The sequence below is a fragment of the Mus pahari genome, chromosome 14 (genome assembly GCF_900095145.1).
Source record: "Mus pahari chromosome 14, PAHARI_EIJ_v1.1, whole genome shotgun sequence".
In the NCBI taxonomy this organism is placed as follows: Eukaryota; Metazoa; Chordata; class Mammalia; order Rodentia; family Muridae; genus Mus; species Mus pahari.
This window is the reverse complement of record NC_034603.1, coordinates 44,886,849-44,906,162: the sequence shown is the minus strand read 5'-3', so window position 1 is coordinate 44,906,162 and position 19,314 is coordinate 44,886,849. Positions and strand designations below refer to the sequence as shown.

The window sequence follows — 19,314 nt, the reverse complement described above, 5'->3', positions numbered from 1 at the left end:
CAGGGCTACACAGAGAAACCCTGTCACGAAAAACAAAAACAAAACAAAACAAAAAACTGTATTCTAAAGTCACCAATTAAATTCTATTTCAAGTATTTCTTGTATTTTTTAATTAAAAATTATGTGTATGTGTATCTGTGTGTGGACATGTGCACATGAGTGTAGGTGCCCACAGGTGCCTAAGACATCTGATCCCTCTGGAGCAGTAGTTACAGGTCCCTGGGAAATTTGTCCTGAGGACCCTCCAGGGTCCTCTGCAAGAACAGTATGAACGAATGCTCAGCTACAGAACCATCATCTCTGCAGCACGGCACTCCTAGTACTTCTTACATTTATTTACTTAAGTTTTTTCTCTTCAGCTGGTTCAACAAAGGACTCCCCTGCACTTTCCAGGAATGTTGTGCTTAAAAAGCCTGCAAAAGTGATTCTTGGTATGGACGAGAGTGATCTGAGGTCCAAAGTACAGCTGCCGTGGAAGAAAAATCTTAATTTGAGGATAGAGGAAAGAGCCCAGGCCATGCAGCAGAAAATATTAGAGAATGATAAACTGAAGAAGGAACAGGAAAAGAAGGTTACAAAAAAACTCCCTAGGGATGACTTGGCTAAAGAGTGGTTCAATCCTGAAAGCATGACACTGAATACCCGGGCCTACTTGCTGGACAAGCTTCTACCCACCTTGGTTCCTGGAGTGGAACAAATGCTGATGCAGGTGGAGAAGAAGAAGCTTTTGAGCCAAGCTGACATCCCAACCAAGTTTGATCCAATTAATTATTTGGGGGAATATTTAATGAGACACAACACTCATTATATCAAAGACCCAGGAATGTCTGGCTACCAGAGGGTGATGAAAGAGATCACAGAAGAACTGAAGATACATGTTCCTGATACAATCAACAACAGGTACGGTCTGCTGTGCGCTCTACTGATGATCTTTCTCCTTACACTGAAAACGTGGTAGAACAACAATGTGAATATAGACAGGACTTGAAAAAAAATGATTTTATAGTTAGACAAGAAGCACTTGTTGGCTGGGCGCGGGGTGGGGGCGTGGCTCGCACTGGTGATCCTGGCACTTGAGAACTGAGGTTAATTCAGTTTCCTTTTAATAATTCTAATGAGTGGAAAAATTACATAATACGCATCTTTCTTTTTTGAAATTAGTATGGGGGTGCAAATACTCGTGGCACGTGTTGGAGGTCAGAGGACAACTTTGGGGAGTCAGTTCACACCTTTTCGAGCCAGAGTAGCTTTGGTTTCTGTTGCTGGGCTATGTGCTCCAAGCAAATTCAAGGTTACGTAGTAAGGCTCTGTAGTTTTTGAATTTCTACTATGATTTACATTTTTTCAAAGCACTGCAAGGACTAACAAATTAAAATGAGTATATTTGTTTTGTTTTATTGAGACTGAGTTTTGTTTTGCAGTTGGCATCTGGACTTAAATCCACTGTGTAGTTCGGGTTTGCCTCACTGGAATCTTTTTGCCTCTGCTTCCCAAGTGCTAGGATTATAGCCTACGCCACCACACCCAGCTAGTTACTTGGATATGATTGTCATTTTAGGACTTCAAGTGTATATTTATCTATAGACTCTCTGCACTAGAGAGAAATCTAATTCAAAAGTTAAATATATATGTTTTAAAAAGTTGTATAGTAATCCAGACATGGTGAGCACGCCTTTAGTCCTAGCACTTAGGAGGCAGAGGCAAGTGGATCTCTGTGAGTTCCATGCCAGCCTGGACTACAGAGTGAGTTCTAGGATAGCCATGGCTACATACTGAGACCCTGTCTCAAAAAACAAAAGAAAAGTTGCATAGTGGAAAAGTTTTCTTTCTCTTGTCCCTCTGTCTACCTAGTACCTATCACTGCTGTAAATGACTATTTTATAAATCCTTGCAGAGATTATTTTTATGTATACATTTGCAAGTACAAATATGAATTATCAGTTTGTTTCTATTATTAAAAACATGTGAGTTGGAAATAGCTCCACATTTCCACTTATTTTTTGTTATACAGCTAGATTTTAACTTTTATGGCCTCCCATTTTGAGTCAGTTACTTATTAAAATATTCTTCTGGTATTGTGATTTCATTTTTTTTTTTTTTTGAGACAGAATCTCACTATACAGTCCTGCTTAGCCTGGGACTTGCCATGTAAAGCCAAGCTAGCCTTGAACTCATAGAGATCCACCTGTCTCTGCTTCCAAAGGCTGGAGTTGAAGGCATGCACCATCACACCACTTACGATAATTTTTATTTTAAATGTTGATCCATTTGTAACTTACACTAGTGTATTATGTAAGATGCAGATCCAACTTTATTCTTTTATGAATGGCTTCTTCGCCATCCCACTAAGACCTACTGCAACAACCCCATGCCCAGAGGAGTGTCTCTAACAAGGATGGGCATCTCTACATTTGCTTGCCGCCTTCTGTACCCATCACTGTGGCCTTAGAGTTTTTATGTGCATAGGGAGCCACATTTCTTCTTTGATTTGCTACAAGTCATCACATAAGTTCCGTTCTTATGACAAGGGGTAGTCTTCTTTCATTACATTTTGGGGGGGGGGATCCTGTAAGTAATCTGAAGAAATGAAAACTATTGATTTCTATATACTTTTGTTCTCTGTTGTCTTATTGAGTTCTCTTATTGTAAAGTGAAATTGCTGTGTTGGCTTTTCTGGGGAAACAACTTTGCAGTTTTCAAACACTACTCTTCCTTCTTCATTGTCAGTTTTTATGCTTCTGACATCTTTCTCTTACCTTCTTGCATTAACTATCGCCTCTAATTCAGGGGTGCACAGCGTGGCGGCTTTCACTCATTCTTGTTTTTCTTGCTTTAGTAGACATGCTTCTATATTACTGCGTCTCTTTTTTTTTTATTATTATTATTTTCTTTATTTACATTTCAAATGCTATCCCGAAAGTTTCCCATACCCCTCCCCCCACCTCTGTTCCCCTACCCACCCACTCCCACTACTTGGCCCAGGCCTTGCCTTGTGCTAGGTCATATATTACTGCGTCTCTTGCTTCACCGCCAGCAACTTACTTCACTTGTTCACTGAATTTGTATCTGAAATCAAATACTGTCTTACAACAAAAATAGTATGTAGGGCTCCTCGTTGAGGAGCTCTCAACCCTAACAGTTGATGGATTCTCAGGGGAGGAGAGAGAAATTTCTTTTAATTTATTTACCTTTATTTTATGTAATTGGTGTTTTGCCTGCATGAATGTCTATGTGAGTGTCAGATCTTAGAGTTACAGACAGTTATGAGTTGCCACGTGGGTGCTGGGATTTGAACCGGCCCCTCTGGAAGAGCAGTCAGTGCCTTTAACTGCTGAGCCATCTTGCCTCTCCAGCCTCTGAGAAACAGTTCTCTTAAGGATGTGGCCTCTGGCAGGTTAGCCACAGGGTGGTGGTACACCTGTGAATGTGGGTAGCACAAACTAGACTCAATGTGCTTTGTTAAAAAATATGAATAAAGAACACAAAATTGGTGAGGTGAGGGATAAATGTGATTAAAATACATTTTGTACATGTATGAAATTCTTGAAGAATTAATGAAAATAGTATATTAATAATAATGTAGGAGCTGGGGATTAGCTTAGGGGCAGAACATTTGTCTAATATGGACACCCGGGCCTCAACCTCCTGGATACTGGGATTATAGGTGTACACATTGGTGCCAGATTTTGGATTTTTTTTTTAACTCTGAAAATTTGGGCTCCCAGTAACATTGACATAGTTATTGATTTTTATATCCTATAATTTATATAGTGTAGTTTCAAAACAATAGTGACACAAACCTATGAGAATAAAAACCAGATCAGTTTTTAGATTTATCTAAAGCTGTGTGTGTATTAAAGGAGGCCATACTAATACAGAAGACTGCTGGGCATGGTGGTGCATGTTTGCAATCAGCATTTGAGAAAGTAAGACAGTAGGATCACCACAAGTCTGAGGCTAGCCTGAGGTACATAGCTTGTTTTAGCAAGGACAGCCTGGGCTACAGAGTAAAACTTTTTCTCAAACAAAACATCAACAAAAACAAGCTCTGAAGAAACTAGGGTATGTTTGTTTGTTTTACGTGTATGAGTATTTTGCCTATATGGGCACTACATGTATGCCCGGGGTCTACAGAGGTCAGAAGAGCACGTCAGATGCCCTGGAACTGAAGTTACAGATGTTTGTGAGCCACCATTTTGGATACTAGAAATCAAACCTGGGTTCTTAACCTCTGCACCATTTTTCTAGCCCTGCAAAACAGAATTTAAAATCTTTTATTTACACCAAGGAAGACTTTTTACTTTGTTCACAATTTATTTTTAATTAGTGTACACAGTAGTTAGTTTCCCTGTGACCTTTTCACCCATTCCCACGTCCCATTACTTGTTCCTCTTTCTTCTCCCTCCCCATTGTTTCTAGTCCTCCTCTGATACAAACAAAACCTTTTTAAGCCACTACTCGAAATCATGAAAATAATGGCACGGTTGGTTGCATAAACATTGAAATATGTCTGCTTGGCAAATTGAGTCATGACTGCTCAGTGTTGCTGTTCTTGTACAAAAGCAGTGACAGACAACAGAGAAATGAGTCAGCGTGACTGTGTGCCCTTGAAATTATTTATGGGTCATGAAATCCAAATTTCACATAATTTTCACATGCCACAAAATATTAGTATTCTTTTGATTAAAAAAAAAAAAAAACCTCTTCAAAATGTATCTACCAGCTTTCTAGCCACACAAAGCCAACCTGTGAGTGGGTTAGGTTTGGTTTACTGAACCCTAATATAAATAATATTTTTATGGTCTCTCCAAGACCTAAAGAACAATATACCTCAAAGCTCGTAACCTCTCGCCAAACCTCCGTATTTTCCTCTGAATGTCTCCTGGTATGTAAACCTAACCAAAATTGATTAAGATACCTAAAATTCAGGCTGGAGAGATGGCCCAGTGGTTAAGAACACTGACTGCTCTTCCAGAGGTCCTGAGTTCAATTCCCAGCAACCACATGGTGGTTCACAAACATCTGTAATGGTGTCCGATGCCCTCTTCTGGTGTGTCTGAAGGCAGCAACAGTGTACTCACAAACATGACATAACTAAATCTTAAAAAAAAAAAAAACAAAAACTAAAATTATTTATGTCTTATTCAAGGTCTTCTCTATAGGGTTAACAACTAACTACATGTGTGTATATGAAATTTTATTATTTTATTTATTGGTAGTGGTTAGGTTGGAACCAACCCTGTACCTTAAGAATACTGGACAAGCACTCTGCCACTGCCACTGAGCTATACACCTAAGCACTAATAATTCTTTTAAAATTATTAATTATAAAATTATTTTATAATTTTTAAAAAATGGATATATATATATATATATATATATATATATATATATATATATATCGCTGTGTGTAAGAGAACTCCTAGGTTTTACATGTGTGTTCTAGTTTGCTTTCTGTTGCTATGATAAAATTGTCTAATCAAAATCAACTTAGTGGGAGAAAGGGTTTCTTTGGCTTCTGTTGCTGGATCACAGTCTGCAATTGAAGAAAGTCAGAGCAGGGATGAAAACAGAAAGCAAAAGCACACACCATGGAGGAATGTGACTTGCTGTCAGAAACAACAGAGGAGCACTGCTCACTGTCTGGTTTGTTCACTAGCTCATGCTTAGCTACCTTTTTTATACATCTCAAAACAGCCTGCCTAAGGAATGGTGCCACCCTCAGTGGGCTGTGTCCTCCTGTATCACTTAGTAAGCACAATAATCTCATCGACCTCTCTGATGTAGACAATGCCTCAATTGAAGCTTCTTCTTTGAGATGATTCTAGGCTGTGTCAAGTTGACAACTAATGTCAACAATGTGGAAGTGAAACTTCTTTTCAATAGAAAGAATGGTTTAGAAAGTGTGATTTGCTAACTTAAGACATCAAAATTATTGCGGGTGCTTGGTTAAAAGTAAAGACTCTATACACAAGGCCCTGGATTTCACACCCAACACCCACATGTCCCAAATTTTCGGATTCGTGCATTGTTCCTCAGGTTTTTCTGAATCGGGTCCTCTGGGCATGTATTTAAAAATCAATCCCACTGCAGGTTATTAGGCAAGAAGAAACCAAATGAAGGGAGCTTTAGTACTAGTGAAAAGTTCCACCAGCATGCAGGAAGCGATGCCATTGGATTTAATAAGTACTTTAAAGAACACTTCTCTTCACCATCTGTTCTTATTGAGCAATGTGCTGGGTTGCATCTAACTCTATTCCTATTTGAAAAGGAAAAAAAAAAACCTTACAATTTGGGAATTGCTGTTTAAGGCTATAAGTTAAAACTTGACAAGCCCTATCTCCTGTCAGAGACAAATGTAAACCTGAAGCAGTACATAAAACTAGGCACTTGCCATTTATCAGAAGCTATACTGATTAAGAGAAAATGGACAGACACACCAAGACCCTGGCCTAGGATCCTTTGTCAGCCAATGGCATGGCACGCGAAGACAAGTTTGTTTCACTGGTGTTTCTAGAGGTGGGAATGTTTCAGGCCTTCTTGAGGTATAATAATAAAGAGTCTTAGTTTCTTTATTTGTGTGGATGTGTGTTCCTGTATGCACACACAAACATACATACACTATGTATGTTCAGGTTGGAGGTTAGAAGAGTGTTGAATCCTATGGGACTAGACGTTATAGGCAAGTATGAGCTGCCTGGCCTAGGTTCTGGGAACCAAACCCCAGCCTTCTGCAAGGGCAGCGAGCACTGCTAACTCCTAAGTCATCACTCCAGCCTTGCTTCATTTCTACTGGAGAAACTGTAGGAATTCCATGCAAGAGTTAAAGTAATCAAAGGCTTTGTCTGGATCACTAGGATTAGAACTTCATCTCCCTTTGACAAAAGTCCAAAATCTATTGTATGTTGACAAGGCCAGTGGCATGCATTTGTAGCCTATTCAGACAGCCCATGGATGCTTTTCAACCACACATCCTCCTCCCAATGCCCACTGACTTAAATTAAAGCTCTTGGTACTCAGAAATCTTCATGAAGTTTAGTCCTGCTTTAAAATCCTTTGACCTCTGTCTTCCGTTTCCTCGGTCCATTACAGAGTCCTGACAAAGTCCCTTCACTTTAGGAATGAACATTTTTTTCCTTATTTTTCTTCATCAGAAGAAGGTAAAATGATTGTCGGTTTGTCAGGAGTTTAACAACACCTAAATGACTTTAAATCAAAATTTTTATCTGTCTCCTTCCCGGGGGTGGGGGTGGGAGGGGAGGAGATTTACTCATCTGTGTGTCTCACAACAACAGACTGAACAGTCCTTTATTTCTGTAGAATAATTTTTATGGTAGCAGCCATTCCCTTGAAAAACACAGTCTCTCTACTGTCTGTTGGTTTTACATACACAATATAATTTACTGCTTTTTATCAAGTTTCTGAAAGGTAGATCTAGAGCCCTGGTGGACTTTAATCTTCAAGCCTTGCATGCAAATTTGCAAAGCCATAAAGCAGGTTGGGCTCACACTGCTCACTCCTCCCACCCCACCCCCCTTCTAATAGCTTTATTTTTCTTGTATCTTTTCCTTCTGATTCTGATCCCTGTAGTACTTGGGGATTTATATGTGAAAGTTTCCATCCACTGTTTTGTGTTGTACAAACACATGTGTATGTACAAACATGTAGATACACACATACACTTGATAATGAAAAATAGTTGCCCTTAAAATAAGATTACCAGTTTTTAGTAGCTTGGGATTTATACATATTTTTAAGTGTGTTAGAACTTGTAAAACTGGGCACCAACACAGTAAATTATATTGTATAACATTTTTAACTGAAGACATTTAAATAATAAAAGGAAGCTTATTAATATTAGAATCTCAGATTATTTCCAATAGGCAGGGCCTATTTCTCAATCAATCTAGACATAAACGATCCTAGGACACCAGTCCAAGTGATCAGGAAATTAGATTTAAGAGTCCTGAGAGCCGGGGCGTGCAGCTCACACCTGTAACCTCAGCACTTGGGAGGCCGAGCAAACAAAACCAACACGTGGGTCTTTTCATTATCCTTGCATCTGTTAATGATTTCATAGTCTGAAGGATCCCTGCTGTACTCTAAGGTATCTTGGGAGAGTTCTTCCAGTGAATTATGCATTACTTATTAATGATAGAACATTTATTCCACGAAATAATCTTAAAAAGATATTCCAAATAATTGCTTTCTCTATTACAGCTACATGAGAGAGGAGAACAAGTCAGTACAAATGCTCAAACATTACAGACACAAAAAACAAGTATAATTTTAAAGGGAGAGAGATGCAGGTCTTTATCTTTATTTATTACAATTTTCTACAGATTACTGTAGAAATGTGGTATGTGGAAAGGAGTCTTAAGATTTACCTCACTGTACTTATATTTTACTTTTCACACAACAAAATGCCTCAGAACTTCCAATTCATCTTTACAACTTTACATCTTTACAAGCACTAGGACTTGGCAAGAGGAAGGCTGAGTTTCACCCTCGGTACAGACTTTCCTCGGTTGCCAGGAGACTGGCTTCCCAAACAGCTGTCAGCTCACACTTCACACCAGCTGCCACCTCTTTACTGAGCCAAATCGAAACCGCATAATGAGAGGAAATCCTGCAGGTGCTTCTCCACAGGTGATGTTAGTAATATTAGTCAGTTTGTCAACACATACTGGAAAACAGATCTTATCAATCTGGTAAAGCATATTTTATCAAAAGTAAAGATAATACTCCTAATGGTATTTGAATTTCTGTTATAGTGGTATTTACAAAAGGTCTTATCCAAACAATTCCTTTTCTTCTTCTTCTTCTTCTTCTTCTTCTTCTTTTTTTAACTTATAAACTCTTAAAAACTATAGTTGGTTTAGCATGAATTTATAAAATACATCCCATTATTACTTAAAAATTCAGCTGCATATAGGATAGGGCTGCGTTTCAATTGGTAGAATGCTTGTATTTTGTTCACAATACATACAAAAAGAGCAGCTACTTATGGACTGTAAAATTGTAGTCTCCTTAAATGATATCCCACTACTCCAAAACTCATCCTGCAACCTGATGCTAAATGAATTTTTGGCATAGAACATTCTAATTGTTAGAGACAGAAGTAGTCCAGAGTCAATTCCTCTCCAGCCAGAGCTGTATAACTGATAGGGTGAGATGATCTTGGAGCCGAAACACCAAGAGCACCTAAGACCATCATAGGAACTCTTATGATTTTTTTCTACTTTATTTCATTGATTCATTTTAAAACTATCCAGCAGCGATATCCTCAAGTGAACATAAGCTTTGCTTATTTATAGCAGGCACTCTGGCCTCTAAGGAATAAAGGCCAGAAATACAATTGTCTTGATTTTTAAATATTTTGTCCTAGCTTGGTCCTATACCATCAAACCAGATACTTTCTTATCTCCCTCCAGCCCCGTGTAGAACATTCTTTGTCTGATGTCCTCTGCCTCTCTATTACTCCTCCAGTAAAGTGGCTCAACCACCTCATATAGAAATAGGAAATCCTTACCACCAATGCCAGCTTCAAAACGTAGCCAATGTGTGTGGGAGGCACCCAGCACACAATGATAGTACTGTCCAGCCCAGCCAGAGAGGCTGCATTCTTTCTGCACACTCTCACTATTTCACAAATGTTAGCTCAGAATCCTCTTCTGGAATATGGAGCGCCAGCTTTCATTATTTAACTATCTTAGTCCTCATTCCTCTAGCTGGTTAATTTTGCCTTGTCCTCCAGGAATGACCTCTAGTACCACTTATTCTGGATACCTGCTGTCATACCTGGTCTAGATCACGTGCTTCTATTTTGGAAGTGCTTATAGGCTCAGGTTACCTTTAAGCACTCTGAATTATTCATGTCCTTACAAACTCTTTGAAGACAAGTCAATTTTTTTTATTATCACAATATTATTAGAAACTTATTAGGAATGTGCCTGGTTATCTTAGGGTTTCTATTGCTGTGAAGAGACACTGTGACCAAGGCAACTCTTATAAAGGAAATCATTTCATTGGGGCTGGCTTACAGTTTCAGAGGTTTAGTCCATTATTGTCATGATGGGAAGCATAGCAGCATATGGGTAGACATAGTGTCAAGTTCCACATTTTAATCCCCAGGCAACAGAAGGGACTGTCTCACACTGGGCAGAGCCCACCTCCACAGTGACACACTTCCTCCAACAAGGTCACACCTACTCTTACAAGGCCACTCCTCCTAAGAGTGCCACTCCCTAAGGCTAAGTACTCAAATACATGAGTCTTTGGAGCCATATCTATTCAAACCACCACATTCTACTCCCTGGCCTCCATAAGCTTATAGCCATAACATAATGCAAAAATGTGTCAGTCCAACTTCAAACTCTTCCATAGCCTATAAGTCTCAAACTTGTCTAACAATCCAAAGTTCAGTCTCTCCTGAAATTTACACAATCTCTTAACTGTAATCCCTTATAAAATCAAAATTAAAAAAAGAGATCACATACTTCCCACATACACTGGCATGAGATATACATGACTATTTCACAGTAGAGGAAAGGCAGGGTAAGATAGTGAGGAAATACTGGACCATAGCAAGACCAAAAAACAGCTCAGTAAATTCCAAACTCTGCATCTCCATGTCTAATGTCAAAATGTTCTGCAGATCTCCAACTCCTTTCAGATTTGTTGACTGCAACACATTTCTTTCTCCTGGGCTGGTTCCACTCCCTGTTAGCAGCTTTCCTCAGCAGGTATCTCTAACCTCTTAGGGTCCCCAAGGCAATCCAGGCTTTGCCTTCACAGCTTCACCTTCACAGCTTCATCCAGTGATCTGGGCCTCCATGCAGGGACACTCATATCACATGCCTGGCCTCAACAACTTTTTTAGTCATGGAGGAAGATTCCTTAATCTCTTTCTTCTATTCGTGACTCTAAAGCCAGAACCATGTGGCAGAAGCTGCCAAGTTCTGCTGTTTGGTGAGGCTGGAACAAGGCCCTCTGTTCAATTACATCTTTCTGTTTTTATTGCCTAAGCTTGGATGTTCTTGAACTTGCTCTGTTGACCAAGATGGCCTTGAACTCAGAGATCTGAATGCCTCTGTTTCCTAAATGCTAGAATTAAAGGCATGGACTACCATGTCTGGACCTAAACTTTTCTTTAATTTCTTTTCACTATAGATCTTTATAAGCACGGCCACTATATTTCAAAGTCTGGACTAAAGGCTGTGTCATTCTAGATCCAAAGCCTGTGTCATCACACCTCAAGATTCAGATGAAAACCTGTGGCTTCCAGCCTCAAGATCAGGATCAAAGGCATGTTGTCTTCCTGCCTTAAGATCTGGATCATGTGTGCTGTCCATTTCTGGATTGTAGTTCATTCCCGATATAGTCAAGTTGACAACTGAGAATAACCATCACAGTCTATCCCTTGTCAACTTGTCACACAATCATTTCTCTTTATGTCCAAATGAAAACAAAAACCAGGCCATGATAATGCCTAACGTGATATAACTATCCCTTGTACAACCATAAATGCAATGTCAGTTTAGAATAGGTAGCTGTGTCCCTTGGGGAGCATCCTTTTCACAAGATGGAAACTTAGCTGGGTGGGATGACCAGAGGTCACCCCTCCCTTAATATCTTGAATTTGTTATCTCCTTGAACACAGGATTTTACTCTCTTCTACTTCCCAGTACCCCTTTAACCCTGGACAATACATCCTGTATTTTTCCTTTCTCGGCTTGCTACATTTGTTCAAAATGTTCTTCATAAGAGTGAACTGCAGGGCAGAGTCTATGATAGGCTGTTTTGAGATTTCCTTTGGTAATGTAATTAATCTAAATCTCTTCGCCTTAGCCTCAGGCAGACTCTTTGGACAAGGGCAAAAAGCAGCCACATTCTTCATTAAAATATCATAAGAGTAATCTCTAGGGAACATACTAAAATTCTTCTCCTCTGAAACCTCTTGAGTTCAAATCACCCTCATCACCACTGTCCTCCATGCTTCTACTAGTATAGCCCAATAAGTTTCACTTAAAGCATCCCATTACTTTCTTAATCCAAAGTCCCAAAATCTACATTCCTCAAAACAAACAAACAAAACCCTTGCCTGACTCTTGGTTCCAACTTCTGTCTTAGTTAGGGTTTCATTGCTGTGAAGGGACACCATGACCAAGACAGCTCTGATAAAGGGAAGCATTTAATTGGAGCTGCTTACAATTTCAGAGGTTTAGTCCATTATCATAGTGGAAAGCATAACAACCTACAGGCAGACTTGGTCCTGAGAGTTCTACATATTGTTTTCTGCTTTTACAATGCTCCTTTCTTTTTTAAATTATTTATGGATCTAAGCATGGTGGATCACAGTTATCATCACAGTTATAACCGGGGAGGGGAGACTGAGGCAGGAGAATCACCATGAGTTTGTGTTCATATTTTTTTTTAGATGCGTAAGATTATTAGGAAGTAAGTCTTCATGCTTGATAACTGTAAGAGAGAGGGTCATCTTATTTTCATATTTACCTTTACTTTGGAGTACTGAATAGTTAAAATTTGAAATCCCTAGAATTTAATCATTGATATTTAATATTAAATGAGAAGATTTCATGAGAATATTATGATAGAGGTTTTGTTATCTTGTAAAAATTCCAAATAGGCCTGATTAGTAGTACATCCAAATGCCACTGATGGGACAGAGAAATGGCTCAGTGGTTAAGATTATTTATTGCTCTTACAGAGGACTGAAGTTCAGTTCCTAGCACCTACCCAGTGGTTCATAACTATCTGTAACTTCAATTCCATGCCCTCTGCAGGCATAGACCTATATAAGCAAGCAAAAAAATACTATAAAATACACATAAAATACTAATAAAAATTTTTAAAAATCTGTCACTGACTAGCCAGTTACTTAAGGTTTTAAGTCACTATATGTTATGCCAGGAGCTTAATTTTTATAGTTAGATATATGCTGAATCAAACAAGAGAAACTAAGAATTAGGTAATTATAATAACTTAGACACATGTCACAGGTGCATTTTGTAAAGTACCCATGACAGGGATAATAGAAACATGCTTAAGGAATGGCAAAAGTCTGGTTTAGCTTTAGGAAATTATGATCACAGAGCCTGAAAAATGACAAGCCCTAAACTATCACTTGCAAACAAGGGATTACATGCTGTGAAGTATGCATGGATGGCTTACTGGAAGGTTTGGTTATTAGTTGCTAGGAAAGCAAAAACTCACCTCCATTGTGATGGTTATACTGGTAAGAATGAAAACTGCCACACTGGGTGGGCACACATGGAATACATAGGTCTGTGCCATTCCCACAAAGGTGGTATTTTAATGGTCAAGGAAGAATCTTCATTTAGATTGTTCTGGTTAGTTTTGTGTCATTTTTTTCTTTTGTTTTGTGTCATTTTGACACAAGCTAAAAGGAGAGAACCGCAATTGATAAAACGCCTCCATAAGATCCAGCTGTAGGGTATTTTCTTAATTAGTGATTGATGGGGGTTTTGTGTAGTGCTGGTGCTAGATAGGATCAAGTGCAGGGCTTTGTGCGTGCTGGACAAGCACTCTACCAACATCACTGCATCCTTAGTCATCCCTAGTCTTTATTTATACTCTCTAATCAAGTTTGTACTGTTAATTCAGAACACTTCTTCACATGAAGGAAATGTTTGAGTATTTAGTTCTTTTCTTTGTTTGAGGCAGGGTCTTGCTACAAAGCCTAGGCTGGCTGCAAACTCACAGCAATCCTCCTGCCTCAGCCTCCCTAGTTCTGGGTACTACAATCGTACCTGACTTTATTATTTAGCTTTTATGTGTACCAATGTGTGTGTGTGTGTGTCTGTGTGTGCAAGAGTGTGGGTGCATATGTACATGCACGAATGCAGAGGCCAAAAGTCAATCTCAGGTTGTATTTCTTAGGCCTTGCCCACCTTTTTCAGACAGAGTCTTTCACTGACTAGAAACTCACCAAGTAGGTGAGGCTAGCTGGCTAGCAAAACCCTGGGATCCACCTGCTTCTGCCACCTCCCCAGTGCCAGGATCACAAGGGCATTCCTACAGTGCTCACCTGAGCTGGTCTTTTCTTCCTTGTCTTTTTCCTTCCCTTCCTCCTGCTCCTCCTCTTCCTCTTCTTCCTTTTCCTCTGTTCTAACTCAGATCATCAAGCTTGTAAGGCAAGCTTTTTGCCAACTGAGCTATCTTCCCATCCTGGGAGTTAAACTTAGAATCCATTTGTAGGTTACATCTACTCTATACTGCCCAAAGTTACAGTGTTGGATGGTATAGAATTCTGTTGGTTGGTGTAAGCATTCTCATAAAATAATATATGTAACATAAATGTTATCCATTCCCTGAAAGAATGACATGTTCAATTTAAAATGCATTTGGATTATATTTGGAAGCTCATACACAGTGTCCCTGAAGCACAAAGCTAGATTTTCTTTCTAAATATGGGCATCATGATGTAGGAGAATGTGATGTCTCAGCTGAGACCCAAAGCATGTGGCAGACCTAGTCAGGCAAAACGAGGGGAAAACATTTTGAGCAGATGAAAATGTGACAGGAGAGTAGCTTTGTGCATCTATTTTTGTGTTTTATGGGAATCTGAAGACACTCAGTACTTACGATACTGTTCCAATCACTTGTGTGTTCTGCTGTCAGATGCTAAGCTTTATAATAGCAGAACACATAATACATGCCCAATAAATGCTTGTGTAATAAGTGAGCTCGGCTGACAAAGTGAATGAGTGGATGTATAATGAGAGAATGCCAGCTATAAGACACTGGGGTAGAATAGAAAGCCATGCTGGAATGTAGATGGAAACTGGAGACGTGCTGTAATGGAAGAAAAGAGAGAAAGACAGTATGGGAAGAGGTGGGTGAGGAACAGCTGAAAGACCCAGGAGGGTTGGCTGCGTGGTGGGCACTTTAGAGGAACTAAGCCCTTCCTACAAAACACTTATTACTCTTTGAGAAGTTCATGCAAGACTCCTCTTCTGCACTGCTAACCTGCTTCCCTGCTTCTGTTTTCAAACCTGAAAGCTTATTTTTGATGGCTTATATTCCTAGAGATTTACAGAGGTTTTACATGGGCATAAAGCACATCTTCTGTTCAGTACTTTCTTTTGGACTGTTAGAGGGATCTGCTGTCCACATTCCCAGTGAAAGGGTTTTGTTTTTTTCAATCTCAAATCTGCAAAACTGCTTCATTCTTTCTTCATTGAAAGATGAAAACCTATTCCAAATGTTGGACTTGCAAAGAAAAATTCACTTCACACAGCTGTTTTTATTATTCTGAGTCATGTGATTTGATTTCAATCAACACAGTTTGGGGTTTGTTTGTTTGGTTTTTAAAAGTTCTAACAGTGATGATTAACATAGGGACAATTGTAGCCTCCATTCTCTCTGTTCTCAGCCTGGTGATGCATCTCTGGCAGAGGACAATAGTTACTCTTGTACTCAAGACTTCAGCAGGGCTGCAGAAGCATTTGACTCCAGTTAGATTGCAGCAACAGGCTGAGATACACTCCCAGGGATATTCCTCCAGTTTGGTCCAGAGCATTGGAATGACCTGATGCACTTCTTATAAGAGCACCTCCCAGGCTTCTCTCGTAGTCTTGGGATCAGAGTAACTCTGGATAACTAATTTGTCCAGGGAAGAAGAAGGCTAAAGCTTCAGGCTTCAGAGCAGATGTATAGGGAGGCCTTGATGTGTATTCTTATTACTTCTTCTTGTAAAAGACAAAGACAAAACAAAGCCTATAAACCAAAAGGCCAAGAACCTATAAATTGACTAATTATAGTTGTATATATTTATAGGGTACAATGTGAAGTTAAGATTTATAAATAGGTAGTATAATTAAATCAAGCTAATTAACATCTTTCACCTCAAATAATCATCAATCTTTATAGGGAGAACATTAGAAAGTTATACTCTTAGCAATTTTAAAATATGTAATATTCTATTATAAACTATACTGTTGTGCAATGGGAGCTTTTAAAAACCTATTCTTAGCTGGGCATGGTGGCGCACGCCTTTAATCCCAGCACTTGGGAGACAGAGGCAGGCGGATTTCTGAGTTCAAGGCCAGCCTGGTCTACAGAGTAAGTTCCAGGACAGCCAGGGCTATACAGAGAAACCCTGTCTCAAAAAAAAAAAAAAAAAAAACCCAACAACAACAACCCCCCCCCCAAAAAAAACCTATTCTTTCTTCTAATTAATGTCTTTTGTTCCCTTTGGCCATTATTGCCTCTGTCACCACCATGGAACTCTTGGTTTCTGTAAGTTTGGTTCTTTTATACTTTACTATGTAACTAATAACTGGTGGTATCTGTTTTCGTGTGCCAGGTTTATTTCACTTTGCCTAATTCTCCAGTTCTATCCATGCTTCACAAAGAGTGGAATTCTGGGTTGTTTTTTTTTTAAGATGCATAATAACCTATTGTGCTTATAGGCCATATTTTCCTTATTAATTCAGAAGTGATTCTGTATTTGGCTACCATGAATTGTGTGCATCAATACATGAATGCAAACTTCTTTTAACAAACCTATTTCAAGTCTTCTGGGAAAAGATCCAAAAGTAAGATTGTTGCATCTTTTTGGTAGTTACACGTCTATGCTTTTCAGATGTCTCCACAGACTTTTATAATTATTGTGTTAATTAACATCCCCACCAATAATTCTTAAGTATATTGTTTACTTAGGTAAAAAGAGAAATAATAGTAGAGATTAGCCTAAGATGAGTGCTGAACACAGTTAAGTGCTGGAGGAAGAAAGGCAGCTCCAGGGTTCAAGTGAGGCCCTGGATCTGCCATTGAACTATCTGAACCAAACCAAGGGTTCTTAGCATGCATTCTGTGTTCTCATACTCCAGAATATCCAAGATGAAGGAGAAAGTGAAAGAGAAGAGAGAACAAAGAGAGTACATAAGCACTGTCAAAGTCAAGGTGGCCGGCATGAGGAAGCAGGCTCTGGAGGAACAGTTCAGTGAATGGATTCTCAACCCCAAAGGGATGATTCCAATAGTCGTGGTAAGAGGGAGAGCACACGTGCAGGGTCTGTGGGGTGCGTGCTAAGAGGGAAGTTGCTAGCACATTAAGTAGAATGTCAGAGGCTTCCCCTGAAATTCCTCACCAACACCGAACTAAGCAATTCTTGACCTGTTTACTCCATAGAAGTTTATTGATTTCTTCAAATTTTTCTCTTGGATATGAAAAACAAAATACAAATCTGGCAAGATTTCTAGCAATCTTGATTCTGATAAAGGTTTCTAACATAATCAGGTAGGTAAACAAACTTCAAGTTCAATACCAGCTTGATCTATGTAGTGAGACTCTACCTGAACAACATATACACAACACTCTGTCTTTCTCTATCTGTCTCTGTCACACAGACACACACTGAACAAAATACGTGACAAACACTTCACCCATGATATATAATTTGCAAATGGAAAATCAACCTGTGAGACAATGCCAACATTGCCTGCTATTAAAGGATCATAGATCAAATTTTACTACTTTTATTTATTCATTTGGTATGGGGATGGGGGTGTATGCACGCTCCAGTGGAGGTCAGAGAACAGTTTGCAGGAGTCACTTCTCCCCTTCCACCGTGTGGGTCCTAGGAATCAAACTCATGTCATCAGGCTTGGTGGCAAGCATCCTTACCCACTGAGCCATCAGACCAGGCTTAGGAATTTTGTGAATTAAACTAGAAATGAAACACTACTCCCCACTTCTGATACTGGTTACAGTCCAGAGCACTAACAGCCAGGGCCTTGAAGAGCTAGAATGGTGGGAACAATCAGTCATTGCAACTGGGATTCAAAGAAGCACAACCACTGTGAAAGACTGTTTCTTACGAAACTGAACAAACTCTTGGAAGAAATAAGATCCGTAAGTCCAGCTGTGGGTAACATACGTGAGGTTTCTAAACGAGTTATATCAGAGAAGCAAGCAGGACTGCAGCTACAAGGGAAAAGAGGGAGAAGAAGAGGAGTCAGTCTTCAGTGGGTATAGGATTTTAAATTTGTGAAAAGAAAAATTCTAAGTATATGTAAATGTACTGGGCGCGCATGCATGCGCGCACGCACACCCACACACACTGCTTAAAAACAACTAAATCTCAGAACGTAGGAGACTGAGGCGGGAAGATTACTATAGGTTTGAGACCAGCCTGGGCTACATTATAAAACTCTTGTCTGTAGGGCTGGAGAGATGGCACAGCATCCAAAAGTGCTCACTGGCTGCTCTTCAGGGAACCCTGATTCAGCTCCCTGCACTCAATGATGCCTCACAACTGTCTGTAGCTCCAATTCCAGGGGATATGATGCCCTCTTCTAGCCTCTGAGGGCATCAGGTGCACATGTGATACATAGACATACATGCAGGCAAAACACACACACACATGAAAAAAATCCACTCTTTCTAAACAAAAACAATTAAGTTGGTAATTTTTGTGTTCCTTTTAAACACACAAACTGAACATACTTTTATAATGTACTATTCAATGATAGCAATCTTTTTTATTTGCCCGAATTACTTAGTTCCCTGTCCACGCCAACTCCTGGGTATTGATGTGTGTAGCAGCGTACTTGTAGTTGACCACACAAGGAGGTGACTTGGATATCTTGCATTAAATGGCTACAAATCAATTGGTGTGTCAAGCAGTAGAATGTCAGTGCTTAAAGGGAGGGGGATCAAGCCATGAGAGAGATGGAGGAGACTTAAGTGCATGCTACAAAGTTGGAGGATCCAAGCAGAAAAGACTGAATATTATGTGATTCCTATTGCATGACATTCTAGAACAGGAAAAAAGTATGGAAAAAGTAAAAAGATGAGGTTGCCATCAGAGAAAGAAAAATGAAAAGGTAGAACACAGGACTTTTATTTTTAAGTTAACATTTAAGTAAAATGTTTTCATGGCATTTTCATATATGTGAAATATATGATACAAATATAAAATTATACATAAAATAAATATTATAATATAAATGTTATATAAGATATATTATATGTATAATATAAAATGCATGTAATATATATTTATGCTTTGTTCTTAATTCATCCTCCTTTCCCAAAGCCCTCCCTCAGGTCCTCTCCTTCCTCTCACCTAGTCTCCCTTTCTGCTTTCAAGTCCTATGTGCCCATTACATCCTTCTACACTATCTCTCCTCCCTTTAGATCTCTCTCTCTCTTTCCTCCCTCTCCCCCCCCCCCAGTGCTGGGATTAAAGGTGTGTGCCACCATGCCCGGCCCTCTTTTTCTTTTCTTTTCTTTTCTTTTCTTTTCTTTTCTTTTCTTTTCTTT

The 19,314-nt window shown here is 39.3% G+C and overlaps 1 protein-coding gene across 1 annotated transcript in view; it reads left to right on the top strand.

Annotated features, from left to right (window-relative positions):
- The first annotated feature begins 697 nt into the window (after positions 1–697).
- Efcab5 (EF-hand calcium binding domain 5) overlaps positions 698–19,314 on the top strand; it is a 94,185-nt gene continuing 75,568 nt past the window's right edge. The window contains exons 1-2 of the mRNA XM_021212692.1: positions 698–900; positions 16,878–17,034. Of these exons, the coding sequence (XP_021068351.1) occupies positions 698–900; positions 16,878–17,034 (360 nt within the window). The remainder of the gene's footprint in view (positions 901–16,877; positions 17,035–19,314) is intronic.